Raw genomic sequence first — 14,303 nt, 5'->3', positions numbered from 1 at the left:
TTCGAGGCACGTTTTTTCCTTAGACTGTATCGATCTATTACGGAGTTATATCTATCTTTGGTCATAGTAAATTTTGTAACCCCAGTAAATTCACTGCCATCTGTCGACACACTTTAAAACTAAAAATGAAGATTTATAAAAATACGATAAAATATATTTAAATAGGGATACATGATTTTTTTTATTTGCATATTTATTTTTTTGATTTTGACCCATGTTCTTTTACTGATATGCGTTAAAATTGTTAAATAACAAACGAAACAATCAACGCCCTCTATACGAGTGTAGGCCAAAACTAGTGGCGCCATATGATCGAAAATCAAATTTTCTTGATTTTCGAGGCACGTTTTTTCCTTAGACTGTATCCATCTATTACGGAGTTATATCTATCTTTGCTTTTTCTAAGCAGAGCTTTCATCACCGCTATGCATAACATGGTCAAAGTAAGAAAGTAACCGATGTTGACATATGGTGGAAAGACGTGTTTTGATGCCAAGATGTGAGAGAATTCACGCATTTTTACGTCGTCCAGTGTATCTTATGACGACCGATCTGGCCTAGTGGGTAGTGACCCTGCCTGTGAAGCCGATGGTCCTGGGTTCGAATCCCGGTAAGGGCATTTATTTGTGTAATGAACACAGATTTGTTCCTGAGTCATGGGTGTTTTCTATGTATTTAAGTATTTATATACTATATATATCGTTGTCTGAGTACCCATAACACAAGCCTCCTTGGGCTTACCGTGGGACTTAATCAATCTGTGTAAGCATGTCCTATCATATTTATTTATTATATTATTTATTTATCTTATGGAGGTTTTCAAAGAATTCTAACGAATTTGGTTATACGCTTTAGAAAACTGTGAATTTTATCATTCTTCTGACAGTCTCTATTCCTTGGCTAACATTTTTTTTAGTTTTATCGCGTATGCGTAAACGCTGAAATCAAAACCATCACAGTGACTACACTTTAATTAAGAAGAAACAATTGCAAAGAAATACTGCCCCCGTTTCCAAGTCCATTCAAAACTACAGACTGAAAAGTAATGCCCAGTAATAACAATAAGTTCTGCAGAAGGGCCTTATTCTCAAGTGATCACTTGATGTTCCAAAATTATATTGATAACATTAACTCAACAACGAACATATAAAAACTACATTCCCATTTTAGCTACCTATCACATATTATCACAGTAAACTTCGCTAGCTAATACCAAAAGCGATAAAGTTATTTCAAAATATCTCGAGATTTCCAAATCCAACATAAATTCCTGATGACGTTCCTCGGTACGGAGTGAAACATGTCGAGCGTTTTCGACTTAAAACACGTGAGTGACCCGTTATTAATATATCCAACATAAATTAAAAAAATTCGAATATCTAGATTTATATAACATAGATATTACTTTGCTAATCTGCGTAATAATAACGTGCTAGCCAATCAATGCTAACTCGTTATACTTACTTCCGTATTTTTAGCATGCAATTTCTTTATTAATTTCTTATTTAATTGCATGCAGGTAATAGTTAGCATGCTATTTTATTACCGGTAAAGCAGTATGAATTTGTATTGAGGGAAATTGTTATACGTACTACGTTTTAATAATCAAAATATGTCATTTTATGCAACACGGTTGTAAAGTAACTTTTTCATTTGTTTATATCTTCTGGATTTGGATTAAATTGATTTTAGATTTTCACTTCAGAACACACCCTTACGTCAAAAGGTTAGCTTCCAATAAAACAAACAAAAATGCACAGCCTTAATTTTCCGGTTATTATCCTTAGTTGTGGAGAAATCTTCACTTATTTCGTTTTTCATCGTTCTCGGGCCCTGACGCCTCTGACAGACAGTATACTGATTTTTCTTCCAACTTTTTTGTCGATAAATCTTATTTTAACGGTGTGTGTTCCGAAGTTGGTGCTAAGTGTGACGGCTCAATAAAAATTGGATTATGTTTTTAATGGATTCCGAAAACATGGAAATTCTAGGTACCTAAATATGAGGCGTAGTCAGTATTTAGATTTATTATTAGGTATCTACCTAAAATATTTTAGTCTCAAGAAATCAATATGATAAAAAAATACGTAAACTCCGCCGCCGCCGCCGCGTAGTCCGCCTGTTGTACACTTTTTATGTGCAATAAAGTTTAAAATAAATAAATAAATAAATAATAAACTATGTAGTGCAGTATGGTAGATGCAAGTTTAACGTATATCGTGTCACTTAAAGCGCCGGTGACGATGGCAGACGATAAAATTGCGAAAACCTCAGGCCCGAAGCGGGACTCTAAACTAAGGCCGTAGCCAATTTTACAATCATGTATAAACGACAATCGAAAATTAAAAATGTATCGGGATGACAGATGCGAACAAAAAGTCGTGTGATTATTTCCGTTCATTATTTAAGTTTCGAATTGCGTTTTCTACAATCGATTATCAGTTATACTTGGCAAGGCCCTGTTTTATTAATAAGTATCGTTAAGCCTTTATTTATTTGACTTTGTTAACAAATAAGCATTATTTACAGATTGGTGACATTTTTATTAGTTTAATTATTGTAACACCCGTAGAAGTTTCGGAGGTCGCCTTGTTGCACACGATCCGTACATTTTAATCCAAATTTATGCGGCTAATCTTAGCCTCTACATTTAGCCAGGTGTACCATTCATTACTGTAGCTTGCCGAGTTGCTTCCTTTACAAAATTGTATCGGTTTAATGAATAGAATCGGTAAGAACGCAAACTTTGTTTTACAAAACAGAGTTTACAATACTTCAAAACTTTTGAATCGTAAGTCCATTTTAGTGTTTTTGAAGCATGACAAAAGGATTACGTCGATAAGTAAATACAGTAGTAGCTAAAACAGTTTCGTAACCCGTGATTTTCTGACAGCATTGTATTTTAACATTTGCTACAATAAAAGAACTTTAAAGAGCTTTTATCACAGTTTAAAAGGTTTAAAAGAACCCAAATTCCAGTCCCGAAAATCCCGGGAAACCCCGGTTCCATTTTTGCCTGGTACCGAAAATCCCGGTTCTTTGAAACAGTACCGATTCTGCAATCTCTACCTGCGACCGACCGATCTCAAGGGTCCAGTCTGAAAACCAGCGCTAGGTCCTCTGCTTGGAGTGCTTCGCATATGCTAGCTGAGATTGGAGCCCATTGCCCAATCATTCTTGTATGTACCTACCTTTTAAATGTATTTAAAAAATTCTAATTAAATTGTACAGTCATATATTTTTAACTTATTGCTTTGGAATTTGAATAAGGTCCCAAAGTGGATTCATCTTTTTGTAGTTGACTGTACCTATTTTAGTATTAAAGAATGATATTTGTACTTAGTTCTTAAGGTATTAATTTTTGTGGCAATAAATATTTTTCTAATTCTGATTCTGATTCAGAAAATTTGAAAATTTGGAAACTAATGCGAGTCGTAAGGTGCAGTGGGTTCTGCCAGCAATTTTTTTGAAAAATCGTAGCGGTTTTTAGATCACAATACGGTTGCAAAAAATAATACAAGAATAACACTCAGAAGTTTCGGAACCTCAAAGGTTTTGTCTGCATTTTTTGTTAAATGATAAGAAAACATAAACAATAAATATTTACTGTGTCAAAAATGAACACATTTCTTCGTAATAGAAAATGGCGGTTGCGCTATAAAGAGTTTATCAATGTATGGGTTTTAAGTTAAACCAACCAAATTGTGTTCACTTCTACGTTTTTATTTCTGAAGAAACTAAAAGTAAACTAGGCACAAAATATAACTACCACCTACACCTATATTTACCACACGTGTCGTGTATTTTACACATGTAGTTTGTCAATTTATTACACAAATTTTCAAGATATATTTTTGTATCTGAATTTTTCGCCTCGAATTTTAGAAATTTAAAAATTATAAAAAATGCTCACAGTTCAGACCGAGATCTGACTGTCGTTTTAGCCACATAACTAAGTTTACATAGTTTTTTATGCCGATATATTATTTCTACGTTTCACATACATCGTTGCCTGAAAACTCTTTATTTACAGTGGTACTACGTAAACGAAATTAATAACTAGCTTAAATTTAAAATAGGCCCATGAGGCATTGTACCAAGGATGCTGGCGGCATTTCCTCGCTGTATCGCAATGCTGATACGTTGTGCGAGGAAGCCGCCAGCTCTTCGGTCACCAGTTACGTCAACCAGACGCTTCGCGATTTCTGCAAACAACTTGTGCGCGCTGGGACCCCATGGACCTAGAGTTTCAACTTCAAATGGAACGAAATGATACTCGCTGCCTTAAGCATGGAGTATAATTTCCACGATGTTGACGATTTTATAATTACATTCAGTTCTTTAAAATATGCCACAAAAACTTTCGGATAAACTGTGAGCATTTTTCGTAGTTTTTCTATTTATAAAATTACCTGAAGCATCCGTATACTTCGCCTTTGGTTTTGGCGGCAGCAAGTTATTTTAAGTCAATTCTGCTTCCGCTCTCAATTTTGTAGGAGTACAATTAATATTCATTTCATATTTTCGTCGGAACTATCTATACTATGGAAAATAACACAATCAATTAACAACGCACAAATCCAATAAAATATAATTACAGAATGAAAAATGTTGAACTGTGCCTCCAAAACGATTAAAAAAATACCTACGCGTGTTTGAGTAGACTATTTTACCGCATATATTTAAATGAAATATTTTAAATGTGTATTTGTGTAGGTACATAGTTTAATTTGCAATTCACATTTACTGGAATTTGTTAATAATGCGTTATTTATTATATTCATGTCAATTTTATATAAATAAAACTGCAAAATATAGCAAACATCAATTATTGTTTTTTTTTTAATAGGCGTAGGGGCAGAATGTCATAATGAACCAAAAGGCAAATTTTGCTTACAGATTTTTCCAATTGTTGAAATTGTCATGATGCTGTGTCACAAATATTATGTGAAATAGAAATTAAAAAGAGCCACTTCCCGGCCTAGGCCAGCAACTATGTATGAAATGTCATTAAAGACCCCTCGTCTAGCCGCGTCTGAGACGTGATACTTCCCAGCCTAATATGAAGAACATAGTATCAATATTTCATTGCATGTTTGAGAAAAAACGATTAACATGAAAATTGCTTCTAAAACGCGTATTAATGTTATTTTTGATAGAACGCATCGATTATTTTTTTATAACAGCGAAATACGCTATCCTGCGGTGTCAGCATGGTTGTATTATTATCACCTGTCACTATGCCTGTCACTTTCGCACTTACATACTTGTTAGAACGTGACAGGCATGGTGACAGGCGATAAAAATGCTACCGTGCTAAGCCTGTTGGACACGCACGGCCGTCAGAGGGCTGCGTTCGGAGAAGGATTAAAACTAATTCAAATTCCAAAATGAGTCTTCAAGTTCACAGACTAGAATCTATTGCAATATTTTCTCAAGATTAAAATACACTGAATTAATGTCAATAACGGGTACCTAACGCGATAAAAAATCATTATTTTACCGTTTTCCGACGTTTCAGCTAGGTTGCACTAGCTGGTTGTATTTGTCTACCCCGAACATTTATATAAACAAATATCGGGTAAGTACTTAGTTTAGTGTTGTTTACCAATGTATACATTTATGGATGGTATAGAAAGGATGCCAATCTCTTATGGCAGAATTGTTGCAAAAGTGACCGCTTTCAGCTTTAAATAATAGTTCCTAATCTCTTCGGTGGCGCTAGTTAGGCTCTGGGACATGAGTATAACATGAACCATATAAGGCAACAAATAACCCGACCAAATTACGTAGGTTGTTTTTGGTAGTATTTCGGTGTATGGTGGCGCCGCCTAATTACTGTTTTTTGATGGACACTTTTCATACATAGAGATTTGGCTCCTTTATATAGTCTCCATGTCTCAATTGACATTTTGCTGGGACGTCACAGTCTTCCGTGACCACAGCTAGTGCAACCTAGCTGAAACGTCGGAAAAAAGGTAAAATGATAAAATTTAACTAATCGGGTTAGACCCGTTAATGACATTAATTATGTGTACAAAACGCGAGTTTAAAGTGTCAAAATACACTGGTTCGCCGAACACTGCTTGCCTGCTCTTGCCACCAATAGGAATGCATCAGTTTACGATTCCTGGCGACAAATGTATGGAGTACTAAGTCACTATGAGCTATTTAAACTTTTTTGGTGCTCGGCTTACACGGTTGCCTTAACTTGTAATGGCGTTTTTATTGGTACGTGGAGCACATGCTTAAGAGGGGGCGTAAAGCAGGAAAATTAAAAACGGACAAAATATACGACAGAAATTCATTAAAAAAACATGGGGCGCCGCACGGAACTTGCGACCGGAGATTTGGCTATCGCGCGGGTTTTAACGTTTTACCTCAATAACTCTGAAGGAATTACGTTTAAAAATTTGCTAGTCAAATCCGTCGGTGGTCCTATTTTAAACTAAAATTAAATTATATTGCAGTGGTATGCAACGATATACAATTGAAAATCCCAACTTTGACACAACAATAAGGGCTGTGTGATATAAAATAGTAGAAATTAAATTAAATTGAACTAAACATTTTCCATACTAAATTGTCGGCATGTTCAAGCATTTTACGTCAAAAATGAGACAGTTACATACGTGGGGCCCTCAATAATTTTCTACAATTTCTTGTCAGACTATACAAGAGCCAGAATATAACGTTTAAAGGTTTTGCTAGGAGTCTGTCCTCGCAAATATAATAGTCTCGTTTAATGTTTTTTGTTTCATTGCATTTTCCCTTGATTAAAACGTGTAAAATTTCGATATGAAAATCACAATTTTGCGTTTTTAAAAGGTGAAACGCGGAGTATGATCTCTTGGATGGACTCTTTGAGTACAACATATATGTAACATGCATATTATGACTGTTTGTGTTCTAAATAAATAAAAAATAAATAAAATGATCCAGATTTGGTTCAACCGTTGCGTGCAGTTCGGTTGGTATACTCGTACCTAGTCAAAAGCAGAAATTGTAAAACAGTTGTAGTGCTCAACTAACTACACACTAAACACGACTTTATTATAAACGTAGATGTCATATATCAAGAAAAAGTTATCAAGCCAAGCCAGGGGAGGGATTGGGCCCCTCGCTAGCCCAATGTGGGTTGGGGACTTCCCATACACCTTTGAATTTCTTCGCAGATGTATGCAGGTTTCCTCAAGATGTTTTCCTTCACCGAAAAGCTAGTGATAAATATCAAGTGATATTCCGTACATAAGTTCAGAAAAACTCATTGGTACGAGCCAGGATTTGAACCCGCGCCCTCTAGGGACGTCAGATCCACTCGGCCACCACCGCCGTTACTTGAATGTTCATGTAAAATTTCATGTTATTTCATAATGTCGTTTCAAAATTGTGAGTGTTAGGCCCTAATCTTGTTGTCTTGAGATCTATCGTAGGGGTGTGGACTGTATAGGGTGCGGCATAGGCGGCAAGGATGGAGTAAAACAACTGGAGCTCTTCTTAAATCAGATGCAGGAGGGTCGAGGTCGGAGAGGTCTTCTTTTCTTCTTTTGGAGAGGTGTTTCTTGCTCGGCTGCTCGATTCGTAATGGCTTCCTATTTTTTTTTTTTTTTTTTTTTAACATAGGCATTAGAGTCGGCCGGACGTTTCCGGCCCTATTTCTCTTTACCCTAAAAAATGGCCGGCGCACCGCCTTTTATTCCCTCCATATTTAAAGACCTCGTCCCCCGCGCCGCGCCGGCGCGGGCGTCTGCGCTTCGCGCATGCGCAGACCTCTCTTTCCTCGACTCTCCTACGTTTCTCTTTATTTATTAAAGTTATATATTAACAAATTACATGTTTTATTTATTTATCCTACCTATCTTATTAGATTCTATTCTATTATCACAATTTCTTATTAGAATAAGGTTGCGTATACTTTTGCCCTATTTTCTTATACAGATCTACGTAATGAAACACAATGAGGAAAATTCTTTATTTGTTATAAGCCTATCTTAATTAAATTATATTGCAATCCTAACTTTACCTAATTGGAATTCTCTTATTGGATTCCTTTAAGAGGTACAAAGTATGCTACTCATACTTTGTCCTGTTATAAAAACATACTAAATACCATTTATTTCTATACGTGACGCGACTTAAAATTATTACATGTTAAAATGACTCTAAGTTACAAAATACTATGCGCGTCGTGTACATTTCTCCCGCCGTCGCCTTGCGATCCCACTGGTAGCACGACGATCTTCTTTGTTGGCCGCCTCAGCACGTGTCCTCTGCTGGTGGTGACGTCCACGACTCGTACCACGCCGTCCTTGCCCGGATACGTCTGCTTCACTATTCCACGTGGCCATATGTTGCGGGGGAGGTTGGAGTCGCATATTATTACGACATCGCCGACGGCCGGGGTGACTCCTGCGCCGTGGGGCTCCCGCCGGTGTTGTAGTAGCGGCGCGTACTCGCGAACCCAGCGCTGCCAGAAGGTGTCGGCCAGCTGCTGGGCGCGCCTCCAGTGTTGTCGCGCGTTCATGTCGCTCTCTTCGAAGGTGCCGGGAGCCGGGGTGTAGCAGTCCGGCCCGAGCAGGATCATGTTTGGAGTCAGTGCCGGCGGGTCTTCTGGATTCACCGCTACGTAGGTTATGGGCCTCGAGTTGACCGTCGCCTCCGCCTCCGCCAGTAGGGTTTGTAGAGTCTCGTCGGTCGGGTATTTTTCATGTAGGGTGGCCTTCATAGCTTCTTTCACCGTGCGCACCATACGTTCCCACACGCCCGCCATGAAGGGTGCGGCGGGGGGTAGGAAACGCCAGTTTATGCGGCGCGCGTGGGCGGCGTCTCTCATGGCTTCCGTCAACTCGCGGTTGGCTCCTCTGAAGGCGGTCCCGTTGTCACTCCACAGCTCTGTAGGGCACCCGCGCCGGGCAATGAAACGGCGTAGTGCGTTGATGGCCGAGTCCGTGCTTAGTGAGGCTACCATTTCTAGGTGTACGGCCCTCGACGTCATACATGTGAACAGCGCGACGTACCTTTTTTCTCTGTGACGTCCCACTGTGACTTCTTGCGGCCCGTAGTAGTCTAGACCCGTGTAGGTAAAGGGCCTCACATGATGCGCCAGGCGTGCCGCCGGTAGGTCACCAGTGGCCGGGGCCGCGGGCTTCGCACGACGTAGTCGACATCTCGGACACTGAGCGATCACTTGTTTCACTGTCGGCCTTATTTTCACTATGTGCACTCGCTGTCGCAACTCGTTCACCACTATTTCCGTACCGCCATGATGTAATTGTTCATGCACATGAGAAACATACAATTTCGTGTAGTGATGCTTCCCATATAGCACTACTGGTTGCACTGTCTCTTCTTGTATGTTGCCGGCCGCCGCTATTCTTCCCCGTAGTCGTATGATACAGTCCTCGTCCATATAAACACTCAGCTTGGCCAGTCGGTCGTCCTTGTCGGGCGTACGGCCGCTCGCTATTCGCCTTCTCTCTTTCTCGTAGCTATCTTCTTGTGAGGCGCGTATTAGTAACTTTTCGGCGGCGTTTAGGTATTTGGCTTCTAGCGTTAAGTATTTCTTCTCTTCTTGGGGTTGGGTAGCTGCACTCTTGGCGGGCACGCGCGTGTGTTGCGTGCGTTTGTTCCATGCGCCGTCTTGTTCCGCGTTCGCTCGTGTCCGCTTGCGCTTCGCCGCCGCGATAAGTTGTGTCGCGGGCGGGGCGGGCGCGCGGGGTTGAGGGCGCACTAGGTCGATGAACTGTAGCACGCGCGCGGTCGCTCGCAGCAGCCGCACCCATTTTGAGAAGCGTTCGATCTCGGGTATAGCTGCGTGTTTATCTTGCGTAGGGACGGCGATCGCAGCGCACGTCTCTCTTTCTTCGCCGGTCGCGGGAACTTCGACCTTATTCTCGTGGGGCCAAGTCTCTTTTTGTTCATAGAGAAAGGGCGGGCCGGTGAACCATCTATGTTGCGAGTCGAAATCTGCCGGGGTGGCGCGGGTCGCGTCGTCGGCCACGTTGTGTGCTGTCGGTACCCATCTCCACTCGTTTTTCTTAGTGCAGTCTTCTATTTCGGCGAGTCTGTGTGCCACGAACGTCTTGAATGTGCGGGGCTCGGCGCGTATCCATGCCAGTGCCGTGCGAGAGTCACTCCAATATGTTTTCGAAGTGATTTCGAAATTGTGTTCTTCGACGACTGTTTTTGCTAGCCGTACGCCTAGGACGGCCGCCTGTAGCTCCAATCTAGGAATGGAGACCGGTTTCCTGGGTGTGACTCGACTTTTTGCGGCGGCTAGGGCTATCTTGACTGAGCCGTCGGCTCGCGTCATTCTCCAATACACTGCGGCGGCGTAGGCTTCTTCACTGGCGTCGACGAAAGTATGCAGCTCGTGTGTGGCGGCGGGCGTAGTGTCGTAGCACCTAGGTATTTTTAGGGTACCTAGGTCTCGAAGTTGTCGTAGCCATTCGCTCCAGCGTTCGTGTAGCTGCTCTGGTATCGCTTCGTCCCAGCCTGTGCTATGTTGCCACGTGTCTTGCATGATTCGCTTGGCCGGCGTAGTGATTGGTGATATGAGGCCGAGCGGGTCGAAAATTGACATAATGACGCTGAGTGCTTCTCTCTTCGTCGGAGGCCGCAGGTCGTTGATTACTTCGGGCTGCGCTCTTCTTGTATTGAGGCGAAAGCGGATACTGTCCTCATTTGTGTTCCATAGCAGGCCGAGCGTTTTTTCTATCTCGCTCCCGCCGATAGGGACAGTATTTCCCTCTCGCTCTTCGCTGCCGACGACGTTACTTATTGCTTCTTTTTCGTTCGTGGCCCATCCTCGCAACTGGAACCCGGCTTTTTTGTGCACATAGTCGACGTCTCTTGTTACTTGTCTTGCCTCTTCTATTGTGTCGAAACTTTGTAGATAGTCGTCCATGTAGTGATTTCGCTCTATCGCTCGCGCGGCTTGCGGGTACTGTGTCGCGTGTTCTTGTGCATTCCTATTTTTTATGTATAGGGCGGTGCACGGTGATGATGACGCGCCGAATATGACGGAAGTCATGCGGTACTCTTCTGGCTCTCCCTCGCGGCGATCGCCCCTCCCTAGGAAGCGGAGGGCGTCCCGGTCTTCTTCTCTTATTTTTATCTGCATGAACATTTCTTTCAGGTCGGCTGAGACTGCGATGCTATGTTGTCGAAACTTCATGATGACGCCGGGTAGCGATTGTAGGAAATCTGGGCCCGTATGTAGCATGTCGTTGAGGCTGCGACCGTGTGATGTGGCCGCAGCATCGTGGACCAGTCTAATCTTCGGCTTCTCTGGATTGCAGACTGCGAAGTGAGGTAAGTACCACGTTCTGTCACTCGGGGGCGTTGTCGCGCGCTCGGCGTAGTTTGAGGTAAGTAGGTTGTTGACGCGTTCGTTATATTGTTGCTTTAGGCTTGCGTCACGATCCAGCTTCCTCTCGAGCGTGTGCAGCCGCTTGAGTGCGTCGGTGCGATTGTTAGGTATCTTCTCTGTTTCGTTGCGCCACAGTAGCCCCGTCTCGAACCGGCCATTGGGTAGGCGGCGGCTCTTTTCTTCTAGTATGCGTAGAGCTTGTTGTTCGGGATCACTACGGGGTCGCCTCGGCTCGATTGATAGAGACTCGAGGGCGAAATAATTCTTCATGGTTTCTTCTATGTTCTCGGTCGGCCCGGTACGAGTGAGATGTGCGCAGCAGTAGGCGATCGGCTTCGCTTTTGTGGTGCGACAGCCGTGAAGTACCCATCCTAGTAGGGTTCTCGACGCGACGAGTTGTCCGCGCCGGCCTTTTCTTATTTCTCGTGACACGATCAGGTCCCAGTTGTCCTGGCCGATGAGTATTTGTGGGGTTGCACCGCGGTAGGTTAACTTGTGCTTGATACCCCGGAGGTGCGCGCAGCCGTCTATTTCTTCCATGCCGATCGACTGTGTGGTGAAGCCGAGGCTGCCGACGGTGTGCGCGTTCGTTATGCGTTGTTCTTGGCTGTCGTGCTTATTCTTGATGAAGACCTCGACCCTCCTGCTCTGATTGTGCTCCATCTCTTTCCCGCCTACGCCTTGCACCCACATTGGTTCAGTGGGACCGTCTAGCCCGAGTGCGTCCGCCAGTGCTGAGTCGATGATTGTCACCGTGCTGCCTTCATCTAATAGGGCGAACGTGTCTAGTGTCGCTCGCGGGCCGCGCAGTGTTACTGGCACTATCTTCAGGTAGGCGCGGCTCGTTCGTGGTTGTGCGCAGGCGACTGTGTTCACTGCCGAGGCCACTATTTCTTCCGGTTTATGTTGTTGTGGTGGCTCGACTTGCGCAGCGGCGACTGATTGCGGCGTCTTCTCGTGATGTAGTAGGCGATGATGTCTCATGGGGCAGCCCAGGTGGCCGCAGGGCTTCGCACGACACGCGAAGCGGCGATGCTTGCTAGCGAGGCATCGGTAGCAAATGTTGTGTTTCTTCGCTACTTCCCAGCGCTCGTTCGTGTCAATTTTGATGAATTGCGGGCACGACGGCAGTTGGTGAGTAGCGTGTTCGCATAGTGGGCACGCTTGCTTCTCTTCTCTTGGCTTCTTAGTGTCGGCGGTAGCGGCGTACGTTCGCTCGGGCTTCTTTCTTGCGGTCCTCACTTCTTTGTTCTCCGTCGTATTTTCAGGCGGAGCGTAAGGCGTGCACTTGTCGGCTTCGTTGTTTAGAAAGTCGGCAATCTTCTTAAGCTCGGGCGTATCTTCTCTCGTGGCCGCGTAGTCGTACCACTTGCTTCGGAGTATAGGCGTGAGTTTATCGACCATCGACCGCAGTAGCTCTGGATTGTAGAGGTACTGAGGCTTCTTCAATATCTCGATAGTCGTGACAGTGTTTGCGATCTTGCTGGCGAATATGCACAGGTCGCGCGGGCTGTCGGTGAGTCGCGGCAGTCCCTTCATCTTCTCCAGTTCGTTGACGAGTAATGCGTCTGGCCTTCCGTATCTTCTTTCTAGTGCTTTAATGATGTCCTCGGGGTGCGGCCGGCTGATGAGGAGGGCGCTTACGGCTTCCAAGGCTACTCCCTTGAGGCTTTTTCTTATACGGGCGACGTTTTCACTTGCGGCGAAACTGGGGGCGGACTCGTTGTACGCGGCTTTAAATTGTAGCCACTCGTTGCATAGGCCACTGAATGTCGGCAGGTCTGGTATGTATTTTCTGTAGGACTTGCCGGCTTGGATGGCTTCTGTTAGGGCGGCGGTCAGCGATGACACGTCCATGGCGTGGGCGGCTCGAGGGGCCTCCGGCCGCGCGTGTTTTCTAGTGGCGCGCGGGGCCGGCACGTGTGCTTCTTCATGGGCGGGCTCTTCTTCAATCGCTGTTGGTTGTTCTGGGCGGCGGTTGAACCAATCGGCAATGCGTTGTGGAGCAAGGTCCTCTTCCTCTTCAGACTCTTCTCTTGACGAGGCGAGGTCGAGTCTTTGTTGTCTGATTCTTGCTAGTTCTGTTTCGGCTTGTACGCGCTTCAGCTCCAGCTCGGCTAACTTCTCCTTGGCCTCTAACTCCGCGAGGAGTCTCTTGCTGGAGGCCTTGGATCGGTGTGACCGAGCGGGCTTAGCGGGAACTGGCGGCGGTGGCATTAACTCGACGGAATCTCGCCCGACGAGTGTGGCGACGGTGCTAACTGCAGGCGTTGCTCTGATTCCCGACGTGTCGGCTGGGCCCCCATTCGTGCTGGTGCCGGCGATGCTGGCTTCTGTTGCAGCGCGCGTTCTTGTGGTGGTGCCCGTGCCTGACGTCTCGCCCGTGCCCGACGTCTCGCCTGTGCCTGACGTCTCGCCTGTGCGTGACGTATCGCCTGTTCGTGACGTCTCGCCTGTGCCTGACGTCTCTCCTGTACCAGATGTATCGCCGGTCTGGTCCGTGGCCTGCGTTTCATCTGACGAATTTTCTTCTCTGCCGTGGTTGCTTCTTGTTACTGCCATCTTGCTATTTTTCTTGCTTCAGAGATCCGGCTTCGACGAGGACCAAACAATGTGAGTGTTAGGCCCTAATCTTGTTGTCTTGAGATCTATCGTAGGGGTGTGGACTGTATAGGGTGCGGCATAGGCGGCAAGGATGGAGTAAAACAACTGGAGCTCTTCTTAAATCAGATGCAGGAGGGTCGAGGTCGGAGAGGTCTTCTTTTCTTCTTTTGGAGAGGTGTTTCTTGCTCGGCTGCTCGATTCGTAATGGCTTCCTATGGCCGGCGCACCGCCTTTTATTCCCTCCATATTTAAAGACCTCGTCCCCCGCGCCGCGCCGGCGCGGGCGTCTGCGCTTCGCGCATGCGCAGACCTCTCTTTCCTCGACTCT

The 14,303-nt window shown here is 44.6% G+C and overlaps 1 protein-coding gene across 1 annotated transcript; it reads right to left on the bottom strand.

Annotated features, from left to right (window-relative positions):
* Nucleotides 1–8,167: 8,167 nt before the first annotated feature.
* On the bottom strand, nucleotides 8,168–13,933 carry LOC134747921 (uncharacterized). Its single transcript, XM_063682598.1, has one exon. The coding sequence runs from the start codon at nucleotides 13,931–13,933 to the stop codon at nucleotides 8,168–8,170; it is 5,766 nt and encodes a 1,921-aa protein (XP_063538668.1).
* Between the last annotated feature and the right edge of the window lie 370 nt (nucleotides 13,934–14,303).

The sequence above is a fragment of the Cydia strobilella genome, chromosome 15 (assembly GCF_947568885.1).
Source record: "Cydia strobilella chromosome 15, ilCydStro3.1, whole genome shotgun sequence".
Taxonomy (NCBI): Eukaryota; Metazoa; Arthropoda; class Insecta; order Lepidoptera; family Tortricidae; genus Cydia; species Cydia strobilella.
This window is presented reverse-complemented; position numbering and strand designations above follow the sequence as displayed.

What these genes read in the sequence shown, in the direction of transcription:
- LOC134747921 (XM_063682598.1), bottom strand. Translation starts at nt 13,933, where the DNA reads ATGGCAGTAACAAGAAGCAACCACGGCAGAGAAGAAAATTCGTCAGAT.